Here is an 18,885-nt window from a genome sequence, read left to right on the forward strand (position 1 = left end):
TGTATACAATTTAGTATTTTATTTGAGTTGATGACTGAAGATTATGGGCTCAAATATGTGCTAACTAAGCATTTTCCCTTTTTAAATTAAAAAAGTAATTTGATCCTACGTAGGATCAAGGTTTCAGGTTTCCTAAAGTCCAAGTAGGAATGCTACACACTGTGAGAGAGAGACCTGAGAAACACTTCTGATAGCCTTGAAAACCTTACAATAAGGATGTCAAGATTCTTCACAAATCTGGATCAGTTTCCTTAGTAAATTCACTAGGAGTGAAACCTAGAAACTTATTTCACATCTAATTTTCTCCATAATTTTCCATTTGAAAAGTAGCTTGGCCTGTAAACATTAACTTTTTTTACCACCACCTCCAAACTTAGCCTTTTCTCATGGCTGATGCAACACCTGCAGGCAATACAAAAGACTCCAGTCAAAACAGAGAAAACACTCTAGTAACGTCAGACTGGGCAGCCCTCGGATTTTTTGCCTATTATTCCACCACCTTATCAGTCCGGAAACAACTGGTTAAAACACGGAATTCATTTGCTCAGGAAAAACTGCTGAACACTGCCCTGAGAGCTGTTTTACACCATTCTCCCCGCAGCACGCCTGCCAAACAGGAACCAGGGAAGCAGCTTAGCACTGCACTGTCCCTGATCCTCCCTGCTTCACTGAAGAGCAAAATTAGCTTTTCATTCCTGCCACTTCCCCTTGCTACATATGAACAAAGAAAGGGGGTCTGCTCACCAACACAAATGCTTACTGCTGAAAATGTGCGACTCAAGATAACTCGTTTGTTCCAAAGAACAATAGAAATAAACAGGTTTTGTTGCCACACAACCCCACTCTGTAAATTCCTGCCTTTGTTGCTGCAAAATTACAACACTTTCAGTCAAAAGGTGGATTGTACCAAATATAAACACCGTCCTTCACACGATTTAAAAATAGCACTTTGCACAAACAAGAAAGAGAAAGGAGTACCAAGAAAGCTGCTTAAACTCAGGCTGCAATCCTGCCCCCCTGCCTCCCCAGTGAGCAGGCAGTGCTGCATCACACACTGCACTCTCCTCTCTGCCTGCTCTGCTCTACAGCACAGAGCACCTTGCTCTGACTGTACTGGCATTGGGAACCATTCTATCCAGAAAATTGGCTTGTACCCTGTGGGTTCAATTCTTCCCCCCTTTCTGATTCATTTTAGGACTACTCGCCTTATCACAACAGCAGCAACTGCTTTCTCATCAAAGCCATGTGGAGGGAAGTTCTTGACCTGGTCCTTTCCCAGGCCCCAGAGAGGTCCATCACAGCGTACTGATGTGGGCTACCTGAATTGTGTTCAGGCCTCCCTGGCTGGGAATTTGCTCCATGCCACTTCCCTCCCCACCTCCCACTCCTACATGTCTACCATGTGGCCCTCACACCTGCACTCAAGCACATGAAACAACATTTTGGTGGCTGCTGCCAATCTGAGACCACAAAGAAACAAGCAAGCCAGTCTGAAAACTGAACTCCTGACATTAAGGCTTGTTAAATCTTAAAATTCTCTTTCTGTTTTTAAACCAGTTGCTGTCTCGTATTTCTCTACAGAAGGCCCAAATGCTTTTCTGGTTTAGGAACAAGGGACAGGAGCAAACAACAGAGCCTTGTGTCTGTGACAAAAAATGCATGCCTCCATACTTGTGACCATTTTTAGATTGCTGGAGGTTTTTAAATTTAGGTATGTGGTTTGCCCTGGTGCATCTTTCTCAAAATAGTAATTCCCAAAGCACATAAGTCAATGAAGAAGAGCTATTTAAGATGCCTGACACAGGTTGTTTTTCCAAATGCAATATGCATTTCAAAGTTTCTTTGGAGTTCAAAGCACAGTTCAGGAACCGTATGTGTGCAGTTGAATGCAACACACACAACACATGAGAATGTGAGCCTGACTTTTACTGCACAAGAAGCTTAATGCTCTGTCCTAGATGAGGATTTAAGTACCCTGCATGAGCCAAACTCCAAGCCAAACATGTACAAAGCAGGTTATGAAACAAATGTATGCTTAAGTCCAGATTTTAAAAGTTAGGCTTGATCTGCTGTTTCTTATTCCCTAAACTCCCAATTTACAGGGGAATGTGTCAGAATGGTGAAGGGTAAATCTCATCTCTGTGAAGTGATACCAATGTAACTCCTTTGTGTCCTTACTAAAAAGGATCAGGAATTACTGCCAGGCTCTTACCCCATTTTTTCACTCCAGCTTCACAGGATTTTACATTTAAAGATGGTGCAGTGGCACAGACAATTGTGTTACTATACTGGAAGCTATTTTTAATCCTTTCAATTCCATTTCTGGATTTTAAATCTGTAGTGTTTGTTGTTTTATTTAATCAAGATCTGTTTCAGTTCACTGCTGCCATGACTGACTTCCAGCAAAGTACAAAGCAAATAATTCAAAATATAAAAACTGATAGGGAGATGGTGTGTGACTTGCAGTGTTGCTGTGCTAAATTGCTTGCTTGAAGGGTTAGAAGCAAGGAACACAATCCTCTCACCAGACTGAACTCAGTAGTAGCTTTTGTATATTGTGATATTCCAAAATATCAACACTTCTAAAATATGAAATTTATTTTAAATACTACTAATTGGTCTGAGAATTATTAACTAGTCTAGGGAAAAAAACCGTGAAACTACCATTCTACTCCTGCTAAAAAATTCAAATGAGAAAATACAGGAAAACATTGAAGTAAATAAAAACACATGCCAAAAAACCCTGCCACCCTCTCCTCAGAGGGGAGAAGCCTAGAAGAGAAGCCTTTTCATGACTTGTATCTCAAAGCATCAATTTTAGAGCCTCTCAACCTACTGAGACTGCTCCCCAAGAATCTAAAAACAATCTTGCCACTTAGCAGCAAAATCTATGTAAAGTTAAAGTCTCTTTTTTCCATGTACATTCTAATTCTTCTCAAGTTAGGAGGAGGGTGAAGGTCTTAGGAATCATGTGAAGCTTTGTTTTGTTTGCAGGCTGTCTCCAAAGGCACGATAAACTCCTCGATGCTCTTGCTTAAGATGCGCCAAGTAGACAATAGCTCAGTAAAGCAAACAATTTCTCCTGGGCACAGTGTTAAATAGAGGAAGGCAATGCTTCCTCAGGGGAGCACTCCTAAAGCGATTTTATAAAACAGAAATAAGACTGGTACCTGCAGAAACACACCAGCTACTTCGAAACAAATAGCTCAGAGACCAGCAGGCACAGCAGAAAAGAACAAGCTGTGCTGATTATCTTGGACTCAGAAGGTGTTTGGCAGCTTGAACCCATGTTACTGCAAGCACACTGTTATCACTAACTGGACAGCAGTGCCGACATATGCTAAAATCAATGGCAAATGTTAGGAAGTAGTACTTAGAAGATCGTTAATTACAGAATTAAATATATCCTTATTTGTCAGAACACTTGACAATTTAAATAACCAGCAAGTAATCAACAATTAATGTTGTTACATGCAGGTCGCAATGGTGATTTGTGATATATATGAAGTACAGCTTACCTATGGTGTGCATCATACACAAGTAACTACCTGGCAAAAAGAAACGGGTGCATTAAAAAGAATTAATTATTTAGTTCAAAGACTTTTTCTAATGAGTTGATTCTAAATAGAAATCCAATCCAAAAAATATTTAGAAGCTGGGACAGCTGGTGCTCCAATAATAAACTACTGTTAATTATTAAATCTTTTGAGCGCTTTGCTTGTATGTGTTTGCAATACATGGTTTAAACCAATAAATCTTTAGAAGTTGGATTAAAATTCACTCCATACAACATAATCTGATTTGTAGTCAGCTACCATTTAGTGGGAGCTATTTTGCCTACATTTTTCAACAGCAAAACAGACACAATACACTGTGTTTGAAAAAATATTGAATTGTATAAATATTATAACTCTGAAATGTTATCACATATAATTTGTTCTCAGACTTCTGTAGTACATGTTGGTTTCATTTCCATCTAGACATCTTGCAGGTGTTTTGCTAAGGGAATGGAATTATAAAACATTCACAGATGTGGATGGCTACAGAGATCATGTGACTTACAACACAACAAAGACAATCACACAATTACATTGCTTTTTCCCTTCACCTATTAAGGTGTTCTCTTGGAGATTACTCATTGGGAAGCCACCAACCTTCATATAAGAAAAGTTAAAAAGGGCTCCATCACTCCTTAAAAATCTTCTTAGGAGACTTTTCTTAATTATGTTCAGCAAGGTCAGACAAACTCAGAAAATCACTGGGTGGAAGTCTTGTACATTCTGGAGGTTTTGTGTGGAACACATGCATTTGTGCCAAAGGAGGTTGCAGTTTTGGACTTAAATGTATAGTAGCTCAGGAAACAGACTTGGTACTATGTTTAAATACCTACCAGATGAGTCCTGTGCCTTCCCCACTATTCCTGCAGCCACCTGAGCTGCCACCCAACTTGGAGCTATGCTCTCACAGCATTCATATATACCCTCTCTCCTCTTCCTGCCCCCTTCTCCCAGCTGCTTAAAGCTAACTTCCTGTCATCCCCCACAACAAACTCTATATAAAGAAGAAAATGCATTAAAACTGATGAAAGGAGTTCAGAAACAATGAAAAATAGCAAATGTCAGCACTCAAGTGAGGAAATTGCATCACAGACCTCTGAGAGAATGGAGGCAACCAAAAACAAAGACCATTAACTGTAAGCTCTTAAAATGGTGACAGCACTTCCTCAAGAATAAATGAGCTTATTTACAATGAAGCCAGAGAAGCTACAGTATTTAACACTGATTGCCTGCACTGCCATGGATATTAACATAGCATAAGATCTTTTGGCATGTCAGCTAAATTGCAGTACCTAACCAGGTATTATTTCAGACTATATGCAGCAAATGCAAAGAAAATTACCTACTATACTCCACAGTGAAAGAAATATTATGCAAAAATGTCAACATTTCCAACAGCAAGGAGAGCACGTGGAATCCATTACAGACAGGCTTAGGCATCTGTTATACGTCAGCTGAACTGCAGTACCTCATCCAAGCACGTAAGGGTTCACCTACAAATAAGGGTGAACAGTCCAGAAGGTAGGTCTTGAGGAAAAGGAGGATGGGAAAGGTTATCCTTCTGTTTCTATGGCCAAATACCATCTATATCATTGTCAGAAATCTGAGAGATTATTATTAAAAAGATTAGTAATAACACTTGAAACTGACAGAAGCTTTGTATATTTTTAAGAATACATCAATTTACCTTAAAATTAATAGTCAGACTCAAGGTTTCTATTAAAATTTCTCTGTCCACATCAGCCTTTTGATTCAGAGCTCGAGTGAGACTTTGAAGCACAACACACTTCTTTACTGACTGCTAATTCCAGAGCAGTCCTGCTGCACAAATACCAGACTCCTTTCACAAGGCAGAAAGCTGGAAGCTCCTCTAATTCACTATATAAATGGGAACATTTCAGACTTTGGCAGTACTCAGTATTGAATACTCCTGAACACCATGTTCACAAAATCTTCCAGTAAATTCCACATTATTAACCATTGAGTTATATCCAGTGTCAGCCACAAAATGGTATGTGGGATGCTCTATCCTCTTCTCCCCACCATCCACTGAGGCTGACAACACAGAGTGGTCCTCAGTCTTTCAGTGAAGATAGAAAGGCTTTTTGGCAGCACAGGAAGGCATTCTCAACACTGGCATCAAATTGGTAACATGAGGTCTTGATGTAAGATCAGAGAGTCATGGGAGTCCTGAGCTGGAAGAGACACTTGAAGATTATGGATCCCAACTCCCTGCTCCTCACAGGACTACCTGAAACTAAACCAAATGACAGAAAGCATCATCTAAACCCTCTCTGAACCCTGACAGGAAACAAAATACACACTGCCCTTCCACCCTGAGAGATGTGTATGACTAAACAAAGCTCAGACTTTGCGATCAAGACACAGCCTTATGCTGATAGGTAGCACACAGCTCCTCCCACACAGCTGAAGTGAGCCTCAGCTCTGCCAATATGCCCACCCTTCTCAAAAAGGCACGAGAGCATCACCTCACCAAGCCTGCACATAATTATAAAATATCTACATCATGAAGTTTGCTGAGATGTCCATAAGCTTTCCCTGAATACTCTCCAGAAGTCCTGACAATGCAGTTGCAGCAATTCCTAGGAATCTTGGGTAGTACATTGGATGCAAATGCAGACCCAACCTAGGAGCACACTATCAGAGGCAAGAAGAAATGTGCAAGTGTGCTCTTTTGGGTCTGTAAGTATTGTATCCACTGCCAGGCATCCCACATTCCAAGAGTAAAATGTTCCTGGCCCTCCAAACTTATCTTTTGGAGTAGGACTGTCTATTTCATTGTGGATGAAACAATCAGAGAAAAGACTCCAGAAAGTTCTTCAGCATTTTTCACTCAAATGAAAAAGGGTTCAGAAAGGACAGACTCAGTTCACTTGAGACATCCTCACATGACAGATGCGGCAGCCACAGAAAAGATCCCACTGCAGCCTCCCAGAATACCTGCAGTGGACACTGCCAAACTCTTCATTAGAATATGATGGGACAGCAAATACCTGGTTACCTGAGACAGCAAATGCAGGAACTGCAACAAGACTCTGCCACGTGTGACACTAGGAACTTGGGCACTGCTGTAGGAATCAGGGAGTCCCACTCTGGAACAGCATGGTGGAAGAGCACAATTGTACCTCCTAGGGATGTCTACAGTCAAGGAACTTGTCATCTTTAGGAGGGCTTTTCTTCAGAAAGCTTCAAACCATAAGTATGGTGACAATATTCAGTACAGGCAAACAAGTAAAATTCAAACTTTCCAAAATTCAAGTGAAGACGCAGGAGGCTCAGTAACACCTCTATGCTACTGGCCTGCTCTTATTTTAAACCAAGTTTCTTGTTTGTGGAGACAGACTGTATTTTCACAGGAAGGAGGAGGAAAAACATTGAACTACCACAGAGCAGTAAGTAACTCTATAATCTAAACCATCCTACAGAAAAGCAGCATCCTAAGGGACTGTCAAGTGACATTCCCCTGAATCTTTAGGATGCACTCAAAATCCCATTCCTATGACAGCTACTATTATATTTATGTTTACTACTGGACAAATTGATATTGCATTCAGCGTTACGACCTGAACTGAGGATTGAAAGGATTCTGCTGGTTCTAAAGCAACAAGTATTGCTGATATAAATCCAATTTGAAGACTGGATAAATAAAAAAATCCTATTGGAGTTCAATTCCAGCATCCCTACTGAACTGAAAGAATGAGCAAACTTATTACAGAGAAACAGTTAATTGACTGAAATCAATGGCAAAATTTCTGGATTTATTCACTCTAATTAGTTCATCCAGATTTAGAGCATGTGTGCATTTCACACACTTCTATAAATATACATAAACATATAAACACAGCCATATGCATGTAAAAACAAACATTTAGCATCATGCACAGAAATGTGATTAAGATGATGATGAACTAGAAATACTGAAATTTATTTTGGTTCAAGGTTAAAATGAGGATTAAGAACCAGATGGCTATTAGGAGAGACAAAATTTCATAAAAAGTAAGACATACCTGATAAAAATTGGGCCAGAAAGTACTAATTGCCAGCTCAGCTCTGCTCCAAGTGCCAGTGATAGACGTGTTCCAGACTGGGTTACCAATAGGACCATCATTAAACTTCACATATACATTCAGAGTGCCAGGGCTAGCTCCACTCTTGCTTGAAACATAATAGTGAAAATCAATACAATGTGTATCGTTTTCTTTCAGATGGGGCATCAGGAGGTGAGCTTTCTGTCCTGAAAATCTTCCAGATGTATTCACCAACATGAAAGAACCTGCAAAAACAAAGTGATTGATTCAATTTCTTCCTCATTTTTTCTCTTCTTAATATGGTAATATCTGTAACTAAAGCATAATTTAATAATAATAATTCAACCATTTTTCTTTGCTTCTACTAACATAAGAGTAATATGCATTTAGTAGGTATTTGATCTCAAATTTCTTTTGCAGAATCTCAAAAATCTTTTGTAAAGCTGGTTAATATCTTTATTCTACAGGTGGGGAAGGAAAGAGACAAAAAGCCCCAAATGCTGAAGCAACCTGCACTGCAATAAACCTACAGATGGTGGTACAGATCAGCTGGAGGTCTCAGCTATCTGAGTGCTTCTACATGCAGAGACCCTGCTGGCTTTGCCTGGCAAGGTTGTGGTAGTGGGGGAGCTACAGGAGTGGCTTCTTGTGAGAAGTTTCCCCACGTGTCCTACGGAGCCAGTGCCAGTCAGCTCCAAGCCAGCCCGCCCCACTGCCGAGCCCGTCAGGGATGGTGGCAGAGCCTTTGGGGTAATGTAATTAGAAAGGCAGGGAAAAAAAAGAAAACTTCAAAATTGTAGCTGAAGAGAGGACTGAGAATATGTGAGACACAGCCCTGCAGACACCAAGGTCAGTGCAGAAGGAGGAGAAGGTGCTCCAGGCGCTGGAGCAGAGATTCCCCAGCAGGCCAGGTGCTGAGTGAGTCAGGCCGGCCCCTGCAGCCCATGGAGTCCAGAGAGGGTTCACCTGCAGCAGCCTGGGGAGGGCCCCACACCAGCTCAACCTGGTGGTCAAAGGAGGCTGTGGCTTTGTGGGAAGCTCACACTGGAGTAGGTTTAGTGGCAGGACTCATGACCTGGTGTGGGACCCATGCTGGAGCAATCTGTGCCTACAGGACTGCATCCTGTGGGAAGAGACCCCAGAGCAGGAGAAGACTGTGAGGAGTCCTACTCTTGATGAGGAAGGAGTGGCAGAGACAACATGTGATGAACTGATCCATTTCCTGTCTCTCTGCACTGCTGGAAGAGAGGAGAGAGAGAAAATTCCAGAGTGAAGTTGAGACCAGGATGGAGAGCACACTTGGTTTTCCAGCCAGGGTCAATACACCACAAGAGATGCCATGAAATTTAAGAGAATTTCATGTGTTCAGATGATCACATACTCTGCAGTATGTGATGCAGAGAGAGTCTAAAATGTTCTCAACCCCTTAACCTTCCTCTAGCTAATCACAAGTTACCTACTGGACCAAGTGTGACAATTGTCTCCTGTCCTCAAAAGGTGAAAAAAGAATGAACAAATGTAAATTCAAGTAAACCAGTAAGCTTTACATGTAAAAAAACCAAATAAATAAAGCTGGGGTTGAATTTTATACTATGATCACAACTTAAAACAGCAAATTACAAGAAATGTAAAAGTATTCAAATGAGGTCACATTCAACCAACTCTCACACGAGCAGCTAGTCAATTTATACTCTATTTTTTAGTGCCTATTCACGCGTTCCATTGAAGTGTACCTTCAAAATATTCATGCTGCAGGACTAAGGAATTTGAAAGACCGTACAGATGTTAGAAAAATGCAACATGACTTCTGAGGCATTCATATTTCTGGGTTGAAAAAATGAAAAGGAAAGAATTCTATTAACAGATAACCTATGATATCATAGAAGGAAATAAAATTCAGTATCTACTCTGAAAAAAAACCATTTCAATAAAATGCATGAGATAATTTAAACACTGCATTTCTCATAAGTCCAGAAATGGATATGTTATAGATCCCTGCTACAAATGCATAGCTAAGTGTACTTAGAAAAATGTAAGTACACACACACTTGCCACATATTTATTCAGAAACCAAGTTTTAATTTTTTTTCTTTTTCTTACTTTGATGGGTGATGATACCTTCTAATGAGATGCAAGTCATTTCTTGAAATGGAATGTTGGAGAACCTTTGTCCAGACTGTATCTATGTTAAATAGGTTTAACTATTCAGTAATAGTAGTTTTGCTATTGAATTTAAATAATTCATCAAGTATAAATTTCCTTTCTAGACAAGTTCATAAAATTGATAAAAATGGAACTTTCTTTTAATACAAAGGACTATAAATATTTTACTTCCTAAAAGGCATTACTCTGTATTTAACTCACAGTCTGTTACTATAATATATTGGGAAAATCTTTATTCATTAGTAACATAAACAGAAGTCACTGCATATGCATTTTTCTCTTAAAACAGGCAGGAAAGAAACTAATATTCCTTCCATCAATTAGTACATGCTCTGCCATTCAATTAATTTATTTACATTTAAAATATAAACTGCTTAAATAGGTATAATTTGCTAAGTTATAAGAGCAATACTTAAAGCATTTATGAATTCACTAAAAATTAACTGGCAGGATTTTTTACATGGAAACTATCAATCCAACAAACAAACAACAAAAAGTCCCACAGCATACTTTCTGACAGTGGATCAGCTCTCCAGAACAGCTTCTCACATATACTGGGGCACATAAACACATATTAAAAATAACTGAAAGGACACACTGGCATATACAAGGAAACAGTTATCTGCCAGAATTGAAGGATTCCACAAGAAAACATGTAAAATTATAACCAAATACTCATTCCTAAGAAGTAATATCAAGTGCATGTCTTACTATAAATAACACTCATTTTATCACACTTACTTAGTTTCTCTAAGTGTACTTCCATGTTTAAACACATGGATGATAATTTCCTCAGCCCTTTATATAGGGCTATGTAAAGGCACTACATGCAATGTAGTAAAACCTAATGGTGCTCATCATTCATTAAATTCAAGTCCAAAGCCCTGCTGAATCACATGTATTTCATCATTAGAGCTAAGGCATTTAAATCAACAAAGCAGTGGTTATCCTGAAGTCACTGTTGCTGTTTAAAATTCCTCATTGAAAACTGGTTCAGCAGTAGTTCAGCAGGTATTTGGTTTATGAAAATATTCATTCTAAAAAGATGCAATACTTGAAAAAAGAAAATACGGATTTGCTCCAGAGTTAAATAGGCAATTAAATATACTGGTCATTTCATTAGCATAAATCAACATTTTCTGTGAAATACTGGACACAAAAAGATGGTCAAAAGATAGAGTGACAGAACTAAAAAACCCAAAAAGTTTAAAAAATAAAATCTGACAACTGGAAAAGCAACATACTGTCCTACAAAAAATGATAGGAATGGCATAAGAGATTTTCCAGTCACTTTGGCAAGTTTTCATCCTAACACCTCACTTTGTTAAGAGATCCTTTTTATACTGGGAATGTCAAACACAACAAAACTGAATGCAGTATAATTTTTCATGCATAAAGAAAATGGGACTAGTGAGGAAAGAGTTACTTTGTTGATTTTTCACCAGTCTTATACATGGTTGAGGACAAATTATCTTCCTAATAAGTATTTTTTAAAAAGAGTACTTTATTTAGAGTAATTTATTTAGACACTACTGTTGGTTGATTTTGACTCTCCAATATTTGAAAAATGTGCGAAATGATAGAGAGCAAAAGGTCTGATTTTAAAAACAGATATTCTATGTATTACTTTATTAACAAAATACCCTTGAGGTCTCATAAATGCTGTGACTGGGCAGCTCATAGAATCAACGAAAGGCTTGGAAGATACATACAAAAGGTCACTTTTTTTAGCAGAACAGGATTCCCTAAATGCCAGCAAACCCTACAGCCATCACTCACAAGAGATTGCAGCTATCTGACTGCCCAAGACTAAGTGTGGAACAGTTCAAGACACTGGAACTGCAGTGCATGAGCAGATGAATTGTGAGGCTCAAGCATCATGAGTACCACTTTCAGACAAGGGAAACTCACAAGTGTTCTTTTGTTTACTGTATTCCATAAACAATCACGTATACAGTCCACCTTGGAAGTATTGCAGAAAGCAAAGGACCTGAATTTAGGAACAGTCCACCTTACACTTTAACTCTCAAAGCTTGCAAACAAAACAGGTTTTCTCTTCAGTACTTTTTCTTACTATTTAGTAATATTATAGAAAAAGGAAAAACATTTTCTGGTAATATTTGAAAATTACAGGGCGGCTGTAACTCTGAAAGCATGACCAGCACCACCTAAAGAAGCTGGAACCTTCATTCAAATGCACCACCTCCAGACATCACCCAGTAGGTATGTGCACACAAACATCAGAGACTCTGGCACCCCTGAAGTGGCACAATGAGGTGCCCCAAAACACAGCAGCTGAGAGTCTTCCCTTCAGTGCCTCAGCTAACACCCATCAGTTCTGCTCATTAACTTACAAACCATTACTGTCGCCAAGTGAATTTTAAGTCTTCTTTTGAGCAATATTTACTCAAATTTAACAGGGTAATTTCAATCATTATTTATTACCCATCCTAAAAACATCATTAATCTCAACTTTCAAGCTGTTTATCTTCCAAATTTCCAACTGTTCAAACTCTTGGAAAAAATCCATTAAGAATCCACCATAAGTCCTGTGTATTTTTTAAAAAGATCAATTCACTTCTACCCATAATGCCAGCTTTGTTTTAGCCAAGCAATTAGTAAGACTAATAAGCCTTATAATTCTTTCCCTAAATTCAATTCTTAAAATTCTTCCTCATCTCATATGCACAGACACATCTCCCATAACTTTGTTAGAAATTGCTTTGATCAAGTTTGCACGTAAAATCATGTATTTCTGAATCCTGTATTTTTGGAGCCCCTTTTCCAATAGCCAGTATATAAAAAACAAATCCTGCTTTCTGAATGCTGTTTGTTTATTCAATCCTTTTCAATATTTATTGATTTTGACTACTCATCCTGTTATCTGTTTATCTGTTTTCTTCATGAGTACTCTGCATTTTCAAACACCGTACTGACATTCTGAAGGCTACTTCTTACATAACTAATATTATCTCTTTGCAAAAAAGCATGCAATGTATAGTAGGGACATATAAAGATCACAAGCTAATAGTGAAAACAAATGTGTATGCATAAATTCTGATAGAGTTGTCTCAAGTTTCAAATTCAATTTCTGAAGCAATTATTGCATTTTAAGAAAAACAGAAATCAAAGTAAGATAAGACTTGAGGACAGGCAGACCCAAGGAGATTTTTAAAGCACAAAGCAGCATCTTCCCAGGTCTGGAAAAGGAAAATTCTTGTTGAGCATTCTAAAGCAGGGAGTAGGGTATATATTTGAAACACCTAAAATTAATTGAAAGTAATGAAAATTAGAGGACAATCCAGATCTTCCCAGAGTCCTAGCATCATGGAATCATTTAGGTTGGAAAAAGAGCAGACTACTCTTGAAATGGAACAAAGTTAATGCTTGGTTTTTATAAAATCTTCTGAAGGGCAGGGAAAAGGGATCACGTTTGAAATGCAATTCCACTCATGAACACAACTGGAAAGTTTTCTGTTTGGTTATTTGTTTATAACAGGAAACCTGACTTGCCTGAATAAAAGGAAATGCATCTACAAGGTAATTTTCCCTCTGTTTGATAAAGAAAGTCAAGTGTGGTGTGGACTAAGAAATCTCCAAGGAATTGTGCTACTCCTCTTGTCCCTGGAGAGCCACCTTAGATGCAGCCCAGGCCTGAGGCAATGGAGCAGCACCACCACAGGGGGAAGGTTTCCTTCCCAGCCCCAGTCACTCAGAAAACCCTCATCAGCCAAAGTGTCCAACTACCTGGGAGAGTTTTTCACTTTTAAAAAGGAACTGTGCTCCTTCTGGGTTTCAAAGAGGTAAGTCAGGGCAATGTTCTTTTTTCATTTCTGTCATCCCACATTTGGTCTATCCTCATGTGTTCTGCAGCTTCACCAGTACCTTTCTACAGACAGTGGGAATCATGCTACAAACTGCTAAGACTGAGAACTGATTTCTAAAACATGAAAAAAAGCTTCCCCAACAAGGTACGCAAAGTTTTCTTCAAATTCTCTCAAGAGTCCTCATGATGCAGTCAGCTGGATTTCTTTAAAGGTGACCTGATGTATTTCACCAGCTATAACATTTTTCAAATTGTATAGTATGACTGGATTTCAAACATGCCAGAGCTTTGAGACAGATCTGTCTGCACCTTTTCTTTAAAGTGAACACACCAAAAAACACCAAAAGGGCTTGAAAGAAATTATGTTTTAGTAGAATGTGAACTTGAAAAATTGTCTTCTTTCTGAAAACCCAGATTCTTTTGAGAGAGAAGTAAAATATAGCCATTTGAAAACAAATACATTTTTTGCCCAACTATGTCTTTTGCAACAAGGGCCCTTTTCCTCCAGACCTGCTTGGCACACAAGCCATCTTCAATAGCCCTTATGGATTCAACAAACTCTACTTGTTCTCCTCTGGGTTAACAGAAAAATCTTCTCATGTCTGGAATAGTTTTGTGTTTCCTCCCCATTACTCTAAGAAAACTTCCCCAGTGCAAGGTCTCCAGTTAGCACATCTATTACTGCCTATCCTGTTGTTCCCTGGAAAAGCTTCTCCCATGGCCACATGCTCTCAAAGAAGAAATATTTTTCTCCCTTTCTGAAAACTTAACCAAAAAGCATGCCATTACCAACTGTGGACTTTAGCACAGCGTATAAAAAATTATTTTGAAGGACACCTTGAACCACTCATTGTCACTCACAGAATGACAGTATGTGCATAAAGAATTTTTTGCCATGGCCCTTCTGTTTTAAAGGAAATGAGACGAAGCTTTGAACGTCACAAACAGAATATAACTTGTTCAGCACAAAAGCTCTGTCCCTGCCTCAGAGGCTACATTCACAGATGTTTCCTCGCCTTGTTTGTTCCTAATAGGGCACAGCTCCACTGCTTGATTGTTTAGCCTGTGTACCTGCACTGAGACTGGAAGAGGTTTGCTAGGCACATCTGCTAGATTTACCCTGAACAAAAGTAAGGGAAGTCAAAATACAGGATGCAGTACATAAAGGATTAAAGGGTAAGGACAGAAATAGTAACAATCCACATTGTAACAGACAAATGGGCCTTGCTTTAAAAAAAAAAAAGCAAACCTTCAGGCATACAGTTGAAGAAGACTGCAACTATTGCTGAAAGCACAGAAGCTGAAGAGCTAAAACTTCTATGAAGTGCTTAACATAGTAAGTTAATTCATTAGAGCAGCACAAAAGAATACATCACATTTATTAAAGGCCGAATACCAAAGCAACTGTTAATGAAGAAGACCTAGTAAACATGGATGAGGTTCTTCTAGCTGGATTTTTTGCATCACTGTTAAACTAGGTGCTGTTTAACTTCCTTAACAAGGATATAAGACCAGATGTAAATCTGTTTCTGGAAAAAATGAAATTACACAAACCCTGGCAAAGAAAAAAAAACCAAAAAAAACCAAAAAAAAACCAAAACCCACAAAAAAACCCAAAAAACCCACGAAGTCTCAGAGTAGCCAAATCTAGGCTACTCTCAGGAACCAGGGTGAGTTTTAATCTCCCTGCCTGACAGACACAGGGCTGCTACAGTTCCATGGCCCCAGATCCAGCTGTTGGCGCTCCCAACGCAGGCAGGCAGGCATACAGCAAGAGAGGAGGAGAGGGAGATGGCCGGACAGACCAAACACAGACAGAAAAACAGTGCCTTTAGCAGCATCCCTGTGAACACACTGAGCACTCACACAAAAAGCACTGACAGCCCTGCCCTATTCCTCCTCTCCAGCCCAGGGGAATCTCACTCTGCTAGAGGAACCCACACCCTGCTCCTCTCCAGGCTCTGGCCCTCACACCCAAAGGCCCCTGACTTCCATGGTTCCACAGCAGCTCCCAGCACTCAAGTCTCACCTCCCACTCACTAGTTAGCTCGGTTTGAAGTTTATGAGCACTCACACACACACAGAAGACCTGAGTGCATCCACAGACAACAGGGTAGAAACTGGGTTTAGTAAGAACAAAGGACAGATTGCAGTAATCAAGCACCAGGCAGAGTCTCAGCAGTATACTGAGCTGTCAGACAGGTACACGAGATGAGACTCACTTATTCCTTTATCCTATTTCTCTCATGCTTGCTTCTTCCCAATCTAACCTGACTCCTGCCTTTGGTCCCCACATTAACAGCTGCACATGCAGTGAGAGCAGCACACAAAATGGCAAGCTGTGTTTTCCAAAGAGCCACCTACCCTATCAACTTGCATTTTATTATAACTTGGCATTCAAAGCATGGGCCAGTTGTTCTGTCACAGAAGATAAGTATCTGTAAAACTAACCAGCACATGCTAACAATTACTGCTGTCGCCCAGAAAGTCTCCCTTCTTTTCTAAGCACATTCTCTTTGCTGCACCACCAATAACATTAGTCATTATTTTTGTAAACCATTCAACCATGCAATTCAGCATTTAAGAAACAATACTCAGGAGATAAGCAGGAATCAGCTTTAACATGTTTCAGGGGAGCTCCTGGGGTAAACCAGTTATTTTTCAGATAAAAGCTTTGCAGAATTAAACATAGAAAGGCTGGGGGAGAGGGGATCATAGCTTGATCCATGTTACTCTTATCTGAAAAGGATCATCCTCAAGAACAGAGTTAAGTGCTACTGGTACTCTTTTCCCTGCCCAGTGACAGGCTGAAAGGGTTGTTAAACACAGAGGTTAATGTAAAAAGCTTCTGAAGGCCTGAAGACAGTGAGCTTTACAACTTTTACAGAGATACAGTTTTCTTTCAGCTTTAGGTTGCTAGGTTAATGTTTGGCCAACGATCGCACTTATGGTATACTCTTCCAATTCTGTACCATCCAAGCAATAAGTTACTTCTCATTTGAAAGCTAACTGTCATTGTACTTTCCTCACAAAGCATTTTCTGGAAACCTGATCACTAATTTCTTAGCTACTGATAAAAGCAAATTGTCACCATAATACTATCAAGTGTGTAAACTGCTACTAAATTGTTGCAACGATTAGTATTTGCAGTAACATGTTACATATAAATGACCTGCGTCTTCTGAATTTCACTCAAATGTCTGACAGTTTTTCACAGGCAGAAAAAAACTACTGTACTGCCTATGGCACTTAATCCCACAATAACAGAGAGCCTTTTGAAATCCTGCTGGACAGATCAGTAATTTTAGAAGTATATAAGCCTCAAGGGCTTTTCTGTTACTGGAGTAATTTACTCATGGTTTCATGAGTGTGAATAAAGAGAACTCACAGGAAATATTCCTTATCTATTCAAAAGAGTAGGTTAGCATTGCATTGTCATCTACAGCAGATCTGTGGAGTTTTGTTTTTATTCTACCCTTCTCTTTTGAATCAAAGCATCCATCTTTTCTCATCTGTTCAATACACTCATCTCCCTTAGCATGGGCCATGTGTCGCTTCAGTTCTTTTACTTCCACATAAAAAATCTTGCTCAGAAATTAGAAGCTTGCCAGTATAATTACAATCAGACTGGCTTCCCTAAAACATACTTTTATGCTCTGTTTTTCTAAATTGAATCACTCATTGAGACTCCAAACCACAAGCAGTGGGTTTTCTTCCCCAGTTAAACTACAAATTACTTGAGATTAGTATTCAGAGCATTTTTCTTCCACAGAAACACTTCAGAGACCTTAGACAAGACTTGCTCAGTAAAATTTTAAGCACATCAGGGCCTGTGTTCCACTGATGAGCAACAGGATGGCTCAGGACCTTTACTTAGAGCTCATGTCCCAAAGGAAGTCATTGTTATACCAGCACACAGGCACCACACGGCAACTACAGGACAGTTTAAGCCAAAATGGATCAGGTACTGCACTTCCTGCAGGTAAAGTTAGACACTTTAGTCAACCTATACTGTATCAATATGAAAGCTTTAAAGCTGATGGAATAGCATATCCAGCTAGGGCTATTACTTCCACCTTAAATAAATCACAAACCAAACAACCCCCTCCCCATCTCCATGAATTCAGTCTGCTTTTAAAATGAAATTGAACACTAGTTTACACCAAGATTTACGCCTGTCTGTGTGTGCATTTATCAGCTTGGAATATTGCCTTAGTTGGCTTTGTACAGGAATTAGAGACCCATTATACTTCCATTTCTCTATTTCTTTCGGTTTTTATTTTTAAATGCACTTATACCTTTGCCACAAAAGCAGCCGACAGCATTTTCTACAAATTGGTATATAAAGCCATATTTCATTTAGGTTTTCTCCTCTTAGGGATCTTGTTACACTCAGCAATGACAAAGAGAAGAATGAAATATTTTAGGAATTCAGATTTTTTTTCCTTTCTTATTTTCCAAGTCTAAAGCAAACAAAAAATACAGAGGTATTTGTTATCCAAGGTATAAGTTACGTGAAAGAGTTTCACTACATGACAAATTAAAACAAAATATTTAAAGCATAAAGATTGCCTTTCTTTAAATAATATATTACACTATTCATTTAACATAACGTCAGCTCTAAAATAAGATAATATTTGCAAAAAACACCTTCTTGGCAGGAAAAAAAAAAAAAAATCCATTGTCAGCTATTTTATTCTTGACATGGTAACCACTACAGTACAGTCTATCTTTAAAGGCTCTTATCTAGGAGAGATTACGTCACAAACTACATCACAAAGAATGAATACTGTGCAGGTTGCCAATTTATCTGTGTTTATTCACACAACCATTTCCTTCACTGTGGCAACCGGCAGACTTCCCAAAGCCGTTTGCACAGTGATAAAATGGGAATTTCACTTCTCATTCTTTTAAAGAGACTTCTTCCAAGCCCCAGATGGAATTGGTTTCAAGTCTTGTATTACTATGGGTATTTTCTATGTCCTAGTTAGTCTTTACTTTTATCCACCTTAAATATAGAAGAAAACATCTCTAAATAATTTAACTGGTGTATATAATAGTTTACATATTTACCAAATGAACTTCATGTTGGGCTTTTTGCCTGTGCAGTCCCATGGAGGATACTGTTTAATGTACTAATTTTCAAGTTCCAGTCTGCTAGAGATGCATTAAAGATATTAATTTGGGCCTGATTCATCACCAAAATAAGCCTTCCAGTTTCATGACTCACAATCCCAGGAACTGAGATTGTCATTCAAGAGAACAACAGAATCAGGGTGGGTTTTTTTCA

At 38.9% G+C, this 18,885-nt stretch overlaps 1 protein-coding gene across 11 annotated transcripts in view; it reads right to left on the bottom strand.

Moving 5' to 3' along the window:
* The window catches only part of PTPRM (protein tyrosine phosphatase receptor type M), a 443,069-nt gene that overhangs the window by 299,193 nt on the left and 124,991 nt on the right, over window positions 1–18,885 (bottom strand). For all 11 annotated transcript variants that reach the window (XM_074548727.1, XM_074548743.1, XM_074548708.1 and 8 more), the window contains exon 3: window positions 7,586–7,851. In XM_074548727.1, the coding sequence (XP_074404828.1) occupies window positions 7,586–7,851 (266 nt within the window). The remainder of the gene's footprint in view (window positions 1–7,585; window positions 7,852–18,885) is intronic.

Source organism: Zonotrichia albicollis, chromosome 1, assembly GCF_047830755.1.
Source record: "Zonotrichia albicollis isolate bZonAlb1 chromosome 1, bZonAlb1.hap1, whole genome shotgun sequence".
Classification (NCBI taxonomy): Eukaryota; Metazoa; Chordata; class Aves; order Passeriformes; family Passerellidae; genus Zonotrichia; species Zonotrichia albicollis.